The 17,280-nt window shown below is 52.1% G+C and overlaps 1 protein-coding gene across 1 annotated transcript in view; it reads left to right on the forward strand.

Moving 5' to 3' along the window:
* Positions 1-9,099: 9,099 nt before the first annotated feature.
* The window catches only part of PYGL (glycogen phosphorylase L), a 40,279-nt gene continuing 32,098 nt past the window's right edge, over positions 9,100-17,280 (forward strand). The window contains exons 1-2 of the mRNA XM_062205143.1: positions 9,100-9,400; positions 14,928-15,029. Coding sequence (XP_062061127.1) covers positions 9,158-9,400; positions 14,928-15,029 — 345 coding nt within the window. The 5' untranslated portion in view covers positions 9,100-9,157. The remainder of the gene's footprint in view (positions 9,401-14,927; positions 15,030-17,280) is intronic.

The following is a 17,280-nucleotide window of genomic DNA, read 5'->3' on the forward strand; positions in this document are numbered from 1 at the left end:
ACTTCCCAAATGGGCAATAGCCAGGATTGGGCCAGACAGAAGCCAGGAGCTGAGAATTCATGTGGGCCTCCCACGTGGTAGCCAGGACCCAGCTGCTTGAGCCATCCCTGCTGTTTCCCAGGTCTGCCTTAGCAGGAGGGCGGGGTCAGAGCCTGGCATGGAACCCGGGTCCTCAGCGTGGAACGCAGGATTCCTAACCAGCGTTTTAACTGCTGGGCCAGACGCCTGCCCCTCAAACTGACCTTAATTCCATTCTCCGTGAACTTTGTGAAGGACTTTTGTATGATGCCCCCTCCCCCAGAAGGAACTTTCCGATGAGAGAAGAATTATTACAGTTCTTCTAGGACATGCTTGACAACCCTGAGAACCATATGTGTATGACATATCATTATATGTCATGGATCATTATATGGCATAGATCACCATGTATAACTTGTGTGACATGTGACATGCATGCCTTTTGCCTTCCTTTTTCTCCACTCATGCGGCTGAGTTAGAGGACATTTCTTTGACTCCCACCCATGTGGTCGCCAGTTCTTGTGCTTTCTTGCCTTTCCAAACCTCCCACCTGGGCATCCCACGGCCTAGATTTCTGGGAGTCCCCAAATGGAGGCTCCACGTGCTCCCAGCCCTGTTAGTCGTGCTGTGACTGCTGAGTGCCAGGGTTCATCCAGGTTTTCCTCAGAGCCGTGCAGGGGACACAGAGAGAATGTACAACAGTGCCTTTCAGGTCTGGCTGCATCTGGTCTGGCTGCATCTTTTTTTTTTTTTTTTTTTTTTTTTAATTTGACAGGTAGAGATATAGACAGTGAGAGAGAGAGAAAGGTCTTCCTTTCATTGGTTCACTCCTGAAATGGCCGCCATGGCCGGCATTGCACAGACCCGAAGCCAGGAGCCAGGTGCTTCTTCCTGGTCTCCAGTGCAGGTGCAGGGGCCCAAGCACTTGGGCCATCCCCTACTGCCCTCCCGGGCCACAGCAGAGCTGGACTGGAAGAGGAGCAACCGGGACTAGAACCCGATGCCCGTATGGGATGCCGGCGCCGCAGGCTAAGGATTAACCAAGTGAGCCACGGCGCCGGGCCCCAGGTCTGGCTGCATCTTACAAAGCTCAGAGAGAAACTTCTTCCAGGGCTTCCCGATGGCCCTCCATGTCCCCAAGGGACACAAGCTTCTTGGTAGTTGGGCCAGGGAACAGACTCAAGAAGCTGCCAGGAGGCCCCACTCAGAGGTGCACTCCCCTCTGACAGTTGGTGACGCCTTCCTGGGTGCAACCAATCACCAGGCTCCATCTGCCCGCGGGGTGCCTGCTCACCAGGAAGTCTCTGGGCGGTCACAGCCACTCACCCTAGCTGTCTGAATCCAAGCACGGATGCAACCTGCCACGTTCCACAGGTGCTCCCTCTGCCCCGAGCAAGGTGACTTCACGCGGGCCTGTCTCAGCAGCTGCAGACGTGCCCAGGCAGCCTGCAACCCCTGTGCTGGGTCCCAGCCCAGGTCTCTGCTTCTCCAACCCTGGGAACCCCAGTGGTTCCTGGGGAACCCAAATAGTGCGTCTGGTTTTGAGCGTTTCCTAAATCTGGCACGAAGGCGTTGAAATCCCATGCTTTTAACTTTTTTAATTTAGAAATATTTTCCAGTGCTCCGTATCAGAATATATTATTTCATTCCATTTCAATAGATTTCCATCTAAGATTTTGAAAGTGAGGAAGTGCCATCTACTTTAGGCTCTGGCTAGAGTGATGAAAATAATCAATTTTTATTTACCTTCTTCGGAGTATGGGTCTTTTTTTCAGGGCGTTTTGGCGTATAAAGATCTGGAACAAAGAGAAAAGGCCCTGATGAAAATTGTGGTCACATCCTACTCAGCCCGTCGCTGGCCAGTGAAGTCACGTTCAAATACAAAGTGCGCCCCCTGCTGGTGAGAGCATGTCTCTGCAGCTCACACACTGAATCTTCCTCAGTGAATGAAACCATGTTTCATGAAAAATCCCAGTGGGGTGAAACATGGTCTTTTCTTCCTCTTCTTGAAGAGTATTAAGATACAAGGACCGAGGAATTCTCAGCCATGAGGGTGGAGAACAGAACGGAACTTCCGGGGCCCCGGAGAAACGTCTGTTGTCTTTGAGCTCTAGCTTCGGGTCTGGGCTGCTGGGTTTTGCCTTTCACAGGGTCGGATTGTCTGCCTTGTGTTTTCATGTGAGCTGCTGCCTCAGCCTGGCTGAGAAGTCCTTGGTAGGCAGAGCCCATGGCTGCCTTCTTGTACCATTGGTGTGAGCACAGAGCCTTGTATACATGGGTGCCCATTAAGAATGGTTTTGGGCCGGCGCCGCGGCTCACTAGGCTAATCCTCCACCTGCGGCACCGGCACTCCGGGTTCTAGTCTCAGTTGGGGCGCCGGACTCTATCCCGGTTGCTCCTCTTCCAGGCCAGCTCTCTGCTGTGGCCCAGGAGTGCAGTGGAGGATGGCCCAAGTGCTTGGGCCCTGCACCCCATGGGAGACCAGGAGAAGCACCTGGCTCCTGCCTTTGGATCAGTGCGGTGCGCGCCGGCCGCGGCGGCCATTGGAGGGTGAACCAACGGCAAAGGAAGACCTTTCTCTCTGTCTCTCTCTCACTGTCCACTCTGCCTGTCAAAAAAAAAAAAAGTATATGGACTTGTAAAGTGCTTTAAAACGTTCATGGAAAATGGAATTTTAAAGATAAGTTAGCAAGATTTTTAAGATTTTTATTTGAAAGGCAAAGTGACAGAGAAGGAGAGACAGAGACAGAGATCAGAGAGAGAGATCTTCTATCTACTGATTTACCCTCTAAATGGCCACCATGGCCTGGATTGGACCAGGCCAAAACCAGGAGCCTAGAATTCCAACCAGGTGTCCCACATAGGTGGCAGGGGCCCAAACACTTGAGCCATCATTTCTTGCGTTCAGGCATATTAGCAGGAAGCTTTATTGGAAGTAGAGCAACCAAGACTCAAACTGGTGCTCCCATATGGGATGCTGGCATGGCAAGCAGTGGCTTAACCCACTAGGCCAGAACACTGGCCACAGATAAGTTGGTTTTCATGCAAAAGGAATCTGAAATCCATGCATGACTTTTTTCATAATATGTGTTCTGTGAACCTTTTAAAGATTCCCTTAAATGCATGAAATTCAAAAATGTTTGCACCAAAGTAAACTTAGCTTGTGTTTCTCTTCTGCGTGAACTTTCTGAAGTTCCCTCATCTCTGAGTGTAGGAGGAGAAGGAAGGAGGAAGAGAGGGAGGGTTGCTAGGAGACCAAAGGCCTTCCCCACTCTTCAGCTGATTCGCTTCACTGAAGTTTCCCAAGTGCCCGGCACAATGCTGGACTCACACTGGGTATTTAACAAATGTTTTCCTGATATATCAGCAACATTGAATTTGAAAATCAGAGCAAGATTACATCATATAAAACTATGCTCAATAAACTATAATCTGACTATAAGAAATACCAATAGAAGCTCATCATTTGCATAAGAAATCAGCTTTTCATACATTATCCCAATTCCCAGGCTCCATTCTTGAAAACATTAAATGAAAGGGAAGCAATTTTCCCTCCACATTTGTGTATGTTTCAAGCTACCAATGTCGCCCTTCAGTCTCGGAGTACTTCATGGTTCGAACTTGGAGGACAATTGAACAACTCAGAGAAGTTAAAGTACCTGGCATTTGAGAACCTGGGGATGTGATGCCTGAGGTTTACCCCATCAAGGGAACAAAATTCCAAAGCCAGTACCATTTGTAGGGGGGCCTATATGTTCTGTATGCCGAGTGCCTGCCATGAATCAATCACGTACAAAGGGCAGGAATTGTGTGTGCTTACGCAGAGTTTGCTTTGACAAAGGCCTTCAGACAAGGTAGCAAGGAGGCTGACCCTTTTGCATGTTGCATCATGATTATCTGATGAAATCCTATCTTAGTACACGTCTCACTTCCTCAGTCAAGAGCTGTTCATAGCTCCTTGCAAAATTTCCCCATATTCACCGCACTCATTGCTGTACAAAGTTGAAAGCCCTTTCGGACACCTCAGTCTTATCGCACGAGTAACAATAGCAGGCAGTAACAAATATGAATAGTGTATAAGCTCAGATGGGCAGTAAATTAAATATATACATTCTTCCATTTCCATTTTCCATAAACTTTTTGAAGTATCCTCCTGTGTGTGTCCAAGTACTGCTATAGTTTGAATATTAGTTTGAGTGGCCCCCAAAGGCACTGTATTAAAGGTTTAGTCCCCAAAGACTTAGGTTAATAGTTCATGGATTTTTTTTTTAAGATTTATTAATTTATTTGAAAGGTAGAGCCACGTGGGCGGGGGAGGAGATCCTCCATCTGCTGGTTCACCCCACCCCCACCCCACCCCCAATGGCTACAACGGCTAGAGCTGGGCCAATCCATAGCCAGGAGCCATGAGTCAGGAGCTTCTTTCTGGGCCTCCCACATGGGTGCAGGGGCCCAAGGACTTGGGCCATCTTCCATTGATTTCCCAGGCCTGTTAGCAAGGAGCTGGATCAGAAGTAGAACAGCTGGGACTCGAACTGGCGCCCACATGGGAGGACACTGGCATCACAGGCCGCTGTGCCACAACACCAGCCCCCAAGTTTCCATCTTATTAAGGCTTCTGATACTTCCTCGCACTTCCACACGGGCATCTTCCTGGAGCTTAGTCACTTTAGAGAGAGAAGGATGGAGATTACCCTTAGTTTGCAGAAGTTGGACTCGAAGCTCTGAGCGCTCTCCCACTGTCAGCATTTTCCACATAGACACGGGGATCTGAGGGACAGGAGGGAGACCTGTGGCTGGCTTCTCAGAAACTCCCACTAGACCACGGCTAACACGCCTCCCTGCTGCAGTCACCAGCAGACCGAAGGTGACAGGGCCGGGAGGTAGGAGGGACACCTGCTTGCTCCAGGACACACCAGACATGCCCAGGTAACAAGCCAGGGCCACGGCTGACCTCAGAGACAGCAGGGAGGTCAGCTGCATTGTCTGTGGGTGCCAGGGGCACCCCATAGGAGAATGAACCCAGGCTCTGGGCCGTCTCTAAACACTTGGAACAGCAGGGCCCAGGGAGCAACCTGGGTGGACAGGTGCATACAGAGATGTGTGCCTGAAATTCACTCCCTGGGCACTAAGCTCCTTCGTGCCATCCAATCCAGGGTACAAGGGACCTGTTTACGGGGCCACAGTAGAACTGTGGCATTTCACTGAGTTCAGAAAACATGAAAAGTAGCTCTAAAGGCCAATGAACAGCACACACCCACTAAGTAGCCTCCCTGAGATACCGTCAAAATTTACATTACTATACAGATCCCAAATCCTATTTCAAGGCAAGGAAAAGCACGTTCAAGCATTTGAAAACCTTCCCCATGACTTCCTTGGGAAGTGATCTTCAGCGAGCTCCTTCACCTCCCCAAGCCTCAGTTTCCTTGTCTATAAAATGGGAAGAAAAATGCCACCTGTCTCGCAGGGCTGGTGAGAGGACAAAATGAGGAAACGCACAGGAAGAGCCCAGCCAGCGCCCTTGGATAATGCTGGTTGTGGTTCTGGTGGATCTGATAGTGGCAGGCCACAGCAACACGTCCTTCTGTGAGACGCAGTGGCTACTCACCTGTCTTTATTGAACACCTTCTCTTGGTGGTCACCAGAATGGACCAGGCAGACTGTCAGCTGCAGGGAGCGTAAGTGAGCCAGGGAGCAGATGGCTTTGCTCCCTAAAGGGATTTATCAGAGCCCTCACGTTCCTCTGAGAGCGGACTCCCTCCAGGGCCAGTGGCCTGGGATGAGAACACAGCCTGGGATGTGGCCGCTCTCTGGCTCAGGCTTGCATCACAGTGCAGGGCTCTCCCAGGCCCACCTGGCTCCCTCTCCCTGTCCAATCCTTTGCCTGTTGATCCTGCCTCAGCTTCTCGGAAGACCCAATCTTACATGCGTGCCCATGGTTGTTTCCCATGCGTGCCCATGGTTGTTTCCTGACGAGGGCCAGTTCTTATGTCCAGTGAGGCCTGGACAGTTTGTCCAGCTGCTCACAAATGCTGGCTTCTTACGGCAGCCACAAGGAGCAGTGGAGGAAAAGCCGGGATCACACAGGTCGTCATTGGCAATGCCGATGTGAACACGTGAACAACTGAAATCTGGTGCTTTCTCCAGGCCCCAAGGTATCTGGTGTTTCTACTTAGGAAGATGCTAAAGAAAAGTGGGTATTTTTAAATATTTATTTATTTGTTATTTGAAAGGCAGAGTTACAGGGTGGTGGGGGGGCGGGGGGACAGACAGAAAGGTCCTCCATTCACTGGTTCACTCCCCAAATGGCTACAACAGCCAGAGCTGGGTCAGTCCAAAGCCAGGAGCCAGGAGCTTCTTCTGGGTCTCCCACGTGGGTGCAGGGGCCCTGCTACTTTCCAAGGCGCATTAGCAGGAAGCTGGATCGGAATTGCAGCAGCCAGGACTCTAACAGTTGCCTATATGGGATGCCGGCACTGCAGGCAGCCACTTTACCCACTATGCCACAGCACTGGCCCAGAAAAAAAGTAATGTTAATATCTCAAAAACTCAGTGTCCCAGACCAGCACAGAATTAGCACCTCTCTGACCAGGAAGGAACCAGCCAGACCATCCCATTCCTTGTTTCTACAGCTTCAGCTGCAAGCTATGCTACAGTTCTTTGCCACACCCATGGACCACCCCCACTATTGCTTTTCTTTAAACAAATGCACTTTACCCTAAATTTAAATTTTCATTATTTTTATCTGAAACGTAGAGAGAGACAGAAAGACGGTTCTCCCAGCCACGGGTTCACTCCCCAAAATGCCTGCAACAACCAGGACCGGGCCAGGCTGAAGCCAAGAGCTGGAGACTCCATCTGAGTCCCCCCAGGGGTGGCAGGAATCCAAGCACTTGAGGCTTCTCCTGCTGCCGAGCAGGGTGACATCAACAGGAGGCTGGAATCAGGAGCAGAGCTGGCACTGAGACCCGGCCTCTCCAGCGTGGGGCACAGGGATTCTAAGTAGCACCTTAACAGCACCAAATACCCACATTTTAAAAGCAGAGACCCTCCCCCACCAATCAGAACACAAACCGGGAAAGTATCGCTCACCAGAAGAGGAGACAATGTTATAAATTCTCGTAGGATGCTAGCACCCGGCCCAAGTTCTGCTGAAGAATGTAGAGTAACTAATTCACAGTCATACTGAAGACTTTTCTGAAAGATTGAAAGAGAAGTGAGAAGGGAGTAACTGGCCAAGTGCTAGGTTGTCCTTTAAGACTAAGTGTGGAGAACCCCTAAACCGCCCGGGAAGACTGGGTTCCTCTTCACGTGGGGTTCATGGGCCTGGCCCACATGCTCTGGTTCGGTGTCTCCCATTACAGAGATGTCCAGCTCAGAAGTGCAAGCTCTCTGCCTGGGTCCCGGACCAAGAGACCAGCACGGGCATTAGCTCAGCACCCTGGGTTTCCGACAAGAGCGTCCTACACCCTTGTCAACAGGCCGCCGGGAGCCCCCTGTCTGAAACCGTCCTACGCAGCACTAACTCGGCACTCCGTGTCTCCCTTGTTCTGTGTCCGCCCTAGTTCCCCAGCCATCCAAGCGGCCTGGCTTCCTCTTGCCTTCTGCTCAGAGTCTCCTTGGAACTAAGCTCCTCTGAGCCCTCTCACCCTTCCGTCCTGTCGCCCTCTCCACCCTGTGTCCCGTGCAGCTGGTAGAGCCGATCCAACTATTTCACACCAAGGTGTGAAGGACTCCATCCTGGGGGTGTGTCCAAAGCAGATGAAGAAACACACATTTTATTATGCGAGCTGTCAAAGGACCCTCTCTTTCTGCCTCCCCCCCACCCCACCCTGTCCTGCTTTCCCCTCACAGGCCTCACTGATTGTTAAAATGACATCATTCCGATGGGGCTCCACTCCTGCCCCTAATTTAGGGCATTTCTGCTCCCCTCCAGATCAAGCCCTCAGCCTCATCTCTGCTGTAAATGCGAGCCAGCGCAGGTCACTGGGTAGTGCAGGTATTGCCTAAGGTGCCACCCGGCTGGCAGGACAAGGATCTGGAAATCGTGCCAGCCCTGGGCGATTCGAAGCTTGTTTTCATTTGGTCTGGATCGAATAATCCCGCCCACTACCCAGGCATCAACTCAAAATATCCAGCTTTGCTTTAAAAACCTCTGACAACCTAGCAGGCCGTGTGTTTGCCTTTGCCAAGGTATACACACACACAACACCTAACAGGCCAAGGAGTACACACACACACACACACACCAGACTCAGGTGCACATACACACACACATGCTCTAACAGGCCAAGGAGTACACACACACACACACAACAGGCCCAGGTGCAAACATACACACAAACCCTAACGGGCCCAGGTGCACGCACACCCCCCCCCCACTCCCTAAAAGGCCAAGGAGTGCACACACACACACCCTAACAGGCCAAGGAGTAAACACACACACACACACACCCTAACAGGCCCAGTGCACACACATACACAGACCCCACGGAAGCGGAAGGTGCAGGCGCAGGGGTCAGTGGCCCTGGGGACCAAACAGGCAGCTGGCACAGGAGTACCCCCTTCGCTTGGCACACACAGAGGCCTCTACTTCCTCCCCGCACCACCTTCGGTTAAAACTTCACTCACACCTAGGGCCTGGGGTAAAAGCTCCAGCGCGCCTCCCCGATGGCCAGGATCCCAGCCCTGCGGTGCAGCCACAGGGCGCTTTGGACCCGGCGGGCTTGAGGCCAGGGATCCAGAAACCCAAACAAACAGTCCACAGGGTGGGGGGGAGCGGACGACACGTTGGCGCCCAAGGCTCCAAGAAGGGGCGACGCCAAGGCCAGGCCAGGGGGTGGGGCAGCCCCAACCGGTGCGCGCAGACCCTCGCGGGCGGGCGGGAGGCGGCTTCGGCACCGCACGCAGCCTTCAGGGGGCCCGGGTCTGCGCCCCTCGCTGTCCCACGCGGGCCTCCGCACACCCAGCGCGGGCAGCAGGCGAGCCCGAGGCCGCCCTCCCGCAGCCCGGCCCGGGGCGGAGACGGGGGCGGTGCCGGGGAGGCGGGCCCGAGCCCCGTGTGCGCCTCTAAAGCGGCGGCGAGCGCGCGGCTGGCCGGCTCCCGTCCCGCGCCGTCGCGTCCGCCCGGGCCGCAGCCATGGCCAAGCCGCTGAGCGACCAGGAGAGGCGGCGGCAGATCAGCATCCGCGGCATCGTGGGCGTGGAGAACGTGGCCGAGCTCAAGAAGGGCTTCAACCGGCACCTGCACTTCACGCTGGTCAAGGACCGCAACGTGGCCACGCCCCGCGACTACTTCTTCGCGCTGGCGCACACCGTGCGCGACCACCTGGTGGGCCGCTGGATCCGCACGCAGCAGCACTACTACGACAAGTGCCCCAAGGTACGGCCCCGGGCTGCCCCGCGCCCCGCGAGCACCCCCGACCGCAGCCGGGGGAGCAGGGGACACCCAGGCTTCTCCTGGGGGCTGCCTAATGTGGGGCGGAGAGGGGGCGTGGGCGCTGCCCGACCCGGTTCCGAAGCCCTGAGTGGACTCCTGAGGGAGTACAGGGGGGCTCCTGGGCCGTCTAGGGAGCCCGGGGATGGAGACGAGGGCCGGCGTCCACCCGTGGCGAGAGGGCTGGGGTACGGGGCTCCTTGGGCCGCTTTGGGCCCGCGGAGGAGCTGGGTGCCTGCCTGGCCCATCTGGGAAGGGGCGGAGACTCTGGGGGGGCGCAGGGGAGGGGCTGGGCGAGGAGCGCGAAGGCGTGGAGGGTGGGCTTGAGGAACCTGGACGGGGCAGGTGGGAGGCGGAGTGGAAGGAGGAAACATGAACTCCGTCCTGGAGGCCTTGGGGGACACCCGGCAGCGTGTCTGAGCGTGTGTGCAAGTGTGAAGGAAAAAAGTCTGTGACCCCAGCGCTCCCAGGGTCTCTGCGGAACTTTTGAGAAGGGAGATCCCCACGGTGGGAAAACAGCCGCTGGCCCAGCGCAGAGGCCTGGGCGCCGGCAGGCCGAGACACTGCTAAACTGTAGCCTTGGGAATCTCAGTGTAGCTGGAGAAAACACCTTGTGTATACATTTATCTACCGGGTATGTGTTTCGTAAAAATTTTTTCAAAGGCAGAGTGGTGGAAACGGGGAAGGGGGGAGGAGAGAAAGAGAGGAGGGAGGGAGGGAGGGAGGGAGGGAGGGAGGAGAGAGAGAGAGAGAGAGAGAGAGAGAGAGAGAGAGAGAGATGTGTGTCTTCTATCCGCTGGTTCACTCCCCAACGGCAACAATGGCCTGGGCTGGTCCAGACCAAAGCCAGGAGCCAGGGCCCCCATCCGAGTCTCCCACGTGGGTGCAGGGCCCAAGCACTTGGGCCTCCCCCTCTGCCTTTGTAGGAGCATTAACAGGAGCTGCATCTGAAATGGAGCCCTCGGGGGCTCAGATACGGCATGTCAGCACTGAAGGCGGCAGCTTAGGGCACTGAACGGGCTAGACCCCTACTGTATCTTTTTCTTTTTCTTTTTCTTTTTTTTAATTTGCACAGAGCCGGGGTTACTAAGTGCACTACACTTGGCATTCAAAATTAATTTTTCCGTTTTCGGCGTGAAGCATAGGAGGACGAGCACAGTCTACACACACACACACGCACACACACACACAGCCCCCTGGAGCACCGTAAGATCCTAGGAGCCTCGTATGCTCCTCCTCTGCTGCTTTCCCCGGATCTTCCTGCTTCCCTGGCTAGTGTCCCCTCTGAGCTCGTGATTCGTCCTTGCGTGCAGGTGGAAGCCAGGTGCGCTGACAGCAATGCCAGGGACAGAACAGTGAACATGTTGCTGTAGTATCCGCTCTCCAGCACCTGTTCATCTACAAGGTGCTTCCTGCCCTCAGAAAGCATGGTACAGCCAGCCGATGCATCCATGCCTCCTTCCCAGTCCGGGAACTGTGCACGTGGTCCCCATGGTGCACCTCCAGCCGGAGCTCTTTTTCATACTCCATTCCTGCATGGCCAAGTGCTCAGGGAACACACCTAAGTCTTCTGATGTTTCCTCAACACGTGAAAAACTCAAGTAGGGGAGGGACATTGTGGCACAGCAGATTGTGGGGGATCAAGTCCCGCCTGTCCTTCCCATCAGCTTCCTGCTAATGTGCACCCCGGGAGGCAACAAACGGTGGTCCTGGTATTTGGGTTCCTGCCACCCCTGTGGGAGGCCCAGGTGGAGTTCCTGGCTCCTGGCTTCAGTCTGGCCCAGCCCTAGCTGCTGTAGGCATTAGGGTAGTGAACCAGCAGATAGAAGAGATAGTGTCCTCTCTCTCTCTCTCTCTCTCTCTCTCTCTTTCCCCTCTCTGCCTTCAAATAAAGAAACAAACATTGTTAAAACCTCAAGTCATTGTTCTTCCCAGTTCGCCCTGTCTTCTGTGTGCCTGACTTTCTTTCATGACAGTCACTCAGACACAAAACTGTTCTCAGTTTGACTTCCTTCTGTGTGCCCCATTCAGTGGGTTGCCATATTCCTGTGGGTTTCTGAAGTTTGTCTGCAAATCACCACTGCCCTCCATCCTCACTTCCTGCCAGGCTGGTCCCTGGCAGCAGGTGCTAAGTGGTTACCTAGCTCCCAAGACACAGTAAAGCAGCAGGAGCCCAGTGACCAGCAGACACATTGTATTCAGCGAGCCAGACACCTTTCTGCCATTTCATTTTCGATGCCTTCAGGCAGGGCTTAACACACTCCAGTCCTCAGCCCAGGAAGCTTCCTTTCTGTAACCTCCATGATGCATTTATGGTCTTTGCCTGGCCCCAGAGGGCGTTTGAGTTGGTAATCTCATTCTATGCATTGAAGTCCACTTAAGCTTCCTAAAGGGATCCTCGCCCTGTGCCCAGCTGTCAGGCAGCAGGCATAAACCTTCCTATTCCAGGAGACCCTCCCCTACCCATCACCCCCTGGGCCTCTGTGCTCCCCCGCAGAACCAGTCCCCACGTCTGGGCCCTGCCTGCACTGTACCCCTCACTTGCAGTGAGTGCCCCCTCCCACCGTAGGCTCTCTGGCGGCCCCTCTCCTGCCAGTCTCAGTTTTATTCTTGCCACCTCTTCCATACACCTCCCCAGGTCTACCCAGGTCCTCTGATTAATACTGGGAGTGAAACAAGGCATAATTTAGAATTGTTAGTTATTGTTTCCACCTTAATTTATCTTTACAAGCCTTTTGAAAAAATTAACGTTTTGCATAATAAACAAAATATCTGTCATAATAATACATGCATGTAATTTATAAGGCATATTGGAGATGCTCAAATACTTTAGTACTAGGCATTGCAATAAACTTTTGGAGGTCATTAACTGAGAGTTCTATCTCTCAAGGTCTTGTGTGTTCCCAAGTATGAGTTCTTCCTCCCCCAAAATATATTTATGAGAAAATAGGAAGTCACCTTAAGTCCCTGTACTCATAAAGAGTATTACTTAAGGAGGTGCTCTCTTATTTTCTTTCTGTCTTAAAATGTCTTAAGTCCCTGCTAATTTGGAATCACTAAAAGAGAAGCAAAGACATGGAATACAGCTGCAGCCACTATTCCCGGACGATGCCCTCACAATGTCAGGTGTTAGACAGACGTTATAGTTATAAATAACCTTTTCATAGTTCATTAAAAAGGCAAAACATCATGCTTGTATTCTAGAGCCAGTGGAAATAGAAATAAGGAAGGATGAGAAAACTGTGCTGTTACACAAGTGGGTGTTTGTGGTGGAGATACTGTTTCCTGCGATGGCAATGTCTTTGTGTACCTGTGCCCCAGCCGTGGTATCCATGGAACCCTGCCCCCGTTTGCCTTCTGTCTGCGCCAGGAAAGCTGGCTTTTCCCAGTCTCACAAAGGCATCTGCTTGGCTGGGGAGGCCCTAACCACAGAAGGGAGCACAGGGAGGCAGCTTGCAGGAAATGGGCTGCCTTGGAAAGCAGGGTTGCATGCCGCGCTGTGCGTGACTGGTGACTGTCTCCCTGTGAAGACAAAATGCAGTTCTTCCGTCAGATGACGGTGGGGAAGAACAGCATTCCTAAACTGACACTTTCAAATACTACCGTGTTGTCCATCTCTGAGGGCTCTTGCAGAAGTTCAAGGAAAATGCAAAAAAAAAAAAAAAGTGCATAGATGTCAAACATTTGTGCACCAAAATAAGCTTATTTTTGATTCTCTTTTTTCCACAGACATTATAAAGTACCCTTTATGTATGTAACCAATATGGCAAATATTACAAAAAGCTTACACTTTTGACGTTTTCAGGTTGGCCAAATCTCTTTGTCTTAGGTTCTTATGGAAATGAGGGAGTCCCTAAAATTTGAGAAGGTTTGATGTCGGTGCACCTGCAGACTCCGGTTGTTTTGTGTGTGGCAGAGAAGAAAAGGGGCACAGATACAGAGAGGAGATATTGTCAGAGGGGGTGAAGTTACCCACTGATCTTGTGAGTCAACTCTGCTTGTATCCAGATAAAAAAGTTTTAGGCAAGTCTGATCTTTGCTCCTCTCACTTTCAATGCTGATAAAATGTACCTGGCTTTTACCAGGTCAAACACAAACAGTTTCCAAGTCAACAGAGAAGTTTCTGCTTTCCATCAAGCACAATCGCTAACAAATGTAGGTGGTCTTTCTTTTTCTTTTTTTCTTTTTTTTTTATTTTTGACAGGCAGAGTGGACAGTGAGAGAGAGACAGAGAGAAAGGTCTTCCTTTTGCCGCTGGTTTACCCTCCAATGGCCGCCGCGGCTGGTGCGCTGTGACCGGCGCACCGCGCTGATCCGATGGCAGGAGCCAGGTGCTTCTCCTGGTCTCCCATGGGGTGCAGGGCCCAAGCACTTGGGCCATCCTCCACTGCACTCCCTGGCCACAGCAGAGAGCTGGCCTGGAAGAGGGGCAACCGGGACAGGATCGGTGCCCCGACTGGGACTAGAACCTGGTGTGCCGGCGCCGCTAGGTGGAGGATTAGCCTATTGAGCCGCAGCGCCAGCCGTAGGTGGTCTTTCTTAGAAGGAACTATCTCCCGCACATAGCCTGTCTAGAATAATTTCAATTCTAAAATTAATTGTAAATTTACTTGTATTCATCAGTTGCAGAGGAATATTTTCTAGCCATAGAGTAGAAGGGAGTGAATCGTCCTGTTTCTTGGAGGATGTGATGTGGTCCCAGCCACTGCACCTGACCCTCACCCTTAGAAGCACCTAGAAATATTTTATGAATGATTCAAAAGCTCTGGCAGTCTGACTTCCTGAGCCTAGTGAGTAAGAAGGGGGAGAATCCACAAGCTATTGAATGCAGTTAGTTGGGTGAGTTTGCTTTATTTTTCCTCATTGGGACTAAAAATATACTGAAGTCTTTTGCCAAAAATAGTATATAAAATGGTTTCCTGAAAACCAGATGCTAATAGTGCTTTTACTCTGTGATAACATCTGTAGGAGTTTCACCCACTCTGTGTTAAAGTAATCTTGCTTGTCTTGCTTGTTTGGTTCCTACTGGTGGCCTGACATAGGACCCTGAGGGTTGTTTTTTTGGTTTTGTTTTGTTTTGTTTTAAGACTTATTTATTTGTTTGTTTGTTTGTAAGGCCAAGTGATAGGGAAAGGGAAACAGAGGGAGAGAGAGAGCCGAAGAGAAAGATAAATTCTGTCTGCTGGTATGCTCCCCAAATGCCTGCAATACCCAGGGCTTGGCCAGGCTGAAGCCAGGAGAACAGAACTGCATCCCGGTCGCCCATGTGAGTGGCAGGAATGCAAGTACTTGGGCCAGCATCGCTGCCTCCCAGGCATGTTAACAGGAACCTTGATTGGAAGCGAGAGAGCCAGGCCTGGAGTTCAGCAGTACCACATGCTGTGCCACACTGCCCACCTATGACCTTGGATGTGGGTGCTGCCAGCTGAGATTGCCCTCAGGGAAAACCTGACCTCTCCTTCCTTTATTTCAGAGGGTTTATTACCTCTCCCTGGAGTTTTACATGGGCCGAACTTTGCAGAACACCATGATCAACCTCGGCCTGCAGAATGCCTGCGACGAGGCCATCTACCAGGTAGTTGTCCCCACAGTCCTCTCACCCTCTCCCTTTAAGCTGCCAGTTCACTTTAGGAACCTTGGAAACATGGAACATGGAAGAAAAGTGAAAAATTGCCATCTACAGACAAGGCTACGACAAACGATTAGAAATACCCATCACTGTATGGATACCCGCCGTTGAAGATTCGAACAGAAAGAGCAGTTAGTGAACTGATTATGACTCATGAGAATTTTATCTTACAATTGAAATCTTTGATAGCAGTTTCCAACAAATTACAAATTCCATCCTAGAAATCGGGATCTGGACAGGCATTTTTTTAAAAGATTTTTATTTGAAAGACAGTTACAGAGAGAGGTAGAGACAGAGAGGTCTTCCATCCGCTGGTTCATTCCCCAGATGGCTTCAGCGGCTGGAGCTGCGCCTATCTGAAGCCAGGAGCTTCTTCCAGGTCTCCCACATGGGTGCAGGGGCCCAAGGACTTGGGCCATCTTTTACTGCTTTCCCAGGCCATGACAGAGAGCTGGATTGGAAGAGGAGCAGCCAGGACTAGAACCAGAGCCCATATGGGATGCCGGTGCTTCAGGCCAGGGCTTTAACCGGCTGCCTGCAGTGCCAACCCCTGAACAGGCTTTTAAAGTCCTCGAGCACTTTGGGGTGTGGCACCAGAATCACAAGGTTCACTTTGGGCCACTGTCCGGTGTTTAAGAGATGATCGAGGTTTGACAGTCACTCATGTATCAAGGCGGTCTGTGCACATGGTCAGCGTTGACAATCGCCTTGTCACGCGTCTCTGTCGCTTCGTGAGGTGGAAATGCACTCCGCCTTACAGGAGGTGCCCGAGATCATAATCCTAAAGTGCTCGTTTGTTTCTGGGAATACACTCTGCTGTTTCTGCTCTGAGCTTCCAGCGTCTCCGTAGCAGAAGCAAATAGTCCTTAACCTTGTTTTGGGGGCGCTGTGGCAAGGAAGAATTTGCCTTTGCAAGGACAAGCTGTCTGCACTGTCTTTCCCTTCACACGAGACTGTCCCCTCTGTGGCCAGCTGGGCGTCCCCAGGGGCTGGCGTCCGTGTGGGTTGCATATTTCCTGAAGAAGACCCATTGCAGCTCCCAAGCACTTCCCTTTTCTTGTGTCTCCTAATACCCGCTGAGAATCAGACACCCTCCCTGGCGTAGCACATCACCAGGTGGGAGGAAGGGCTCTGTGTCTGCTTGCTTGCTCAAAGTTTATGACTTACAACAGATGCATTTTTAGAATTTAAAAATCTGAGGCTGGTGCCGCGGTTCACTAGGCTACTCCTCCGCCTGCGGCTCCAGCACACCGGGTTCTAGTCCCGGTCGGGGTGCCGCAATCTGTCCCAGTTGCTCCTCTTCCAGTCCAGCTCTCTGCTGTGGCCCGGGAGGGCAGTGGAGGATGGCCCAAGTGCTTGGGCCCTGCACTCACATGGGAGACCAGGAGAAGCACCTGGCTCCTGGCTTCGAATCAGTGCAGTGCGCCGGCCACAGTGTGTCGGCCACAGCGGCCATTGGGGGGTGAACCAACGGAAAAAGGAAGACCTTTCTGTCTGTTTCTTTCTCTCTCACTGTCCACTCTGCCTGTCATAAAAAAAAAATTTAAAAATCTGCAGTGTTTGCACTAGCAGTTGGCTTGCACAGGGACCCCAGTAAACTCCAGTCACCTGGGAGAAAATCCAAAGAAGCAAAGCCGCTGTTTGAACTTGTAAGATTTAGTCATCGAGACTTGTACAACCAAGCGTGGCAACCGGAGCGTGGGCTTCAAAGGTAGTCACATCCTAGGCTTGTTTTCAAATGTGTACATTCCTCTTCCATTTTGTAGAAATATAGATTTTATGGCTTTCAGCTAGGAACACAGTCATTTCACAAGAGACCTTGCTTTAGCCAGGGCTGGGCTGGGTTCTCATCTGGTCAACATCGGGCAGGTCACTGAATTCATCTGACCATCGCTCCCTCGTGGTGAGCTGTGCAATCGGAGTGATCTCCAGGGCTACAGAACTCTGCTAGGTGTCCATTGTGGTGCTGGTGCAGAGGTGGGGACCTCTTTTTCCTGCCCAGGGCCGTTTGGATATTTACAACATCTTTTGCGGGGCCATATACAATTATCAACTTAAAAAATTAGCCTGTTCCAGTTTTATTGAATTTCGCATCCTGCCTGTGGTTGCCTTGGCAGGGCCAGACAAAATGATTCTGCAGTCCTACTGTGGTGCGTGGGCCAGATGGTCCCTCCCACTTCCCCACTCCCCACCCCTA

The sequence above is a fragment of the Lepus europaeus genome, chromosome 11 (genome assembly GCF_033115175.1).
Source record: "Lepus europaeus isolate LE1 chromosome 11, mLepTim1.pri, whole genome shotgun sequence".
In the NCBI taxonomy this organism is placed as follows: Eukaryota; Metazoa; Chordata; class Mammalia; order Lagomorpha; family Leporidae; genus Lepus; species Lepus europaeus.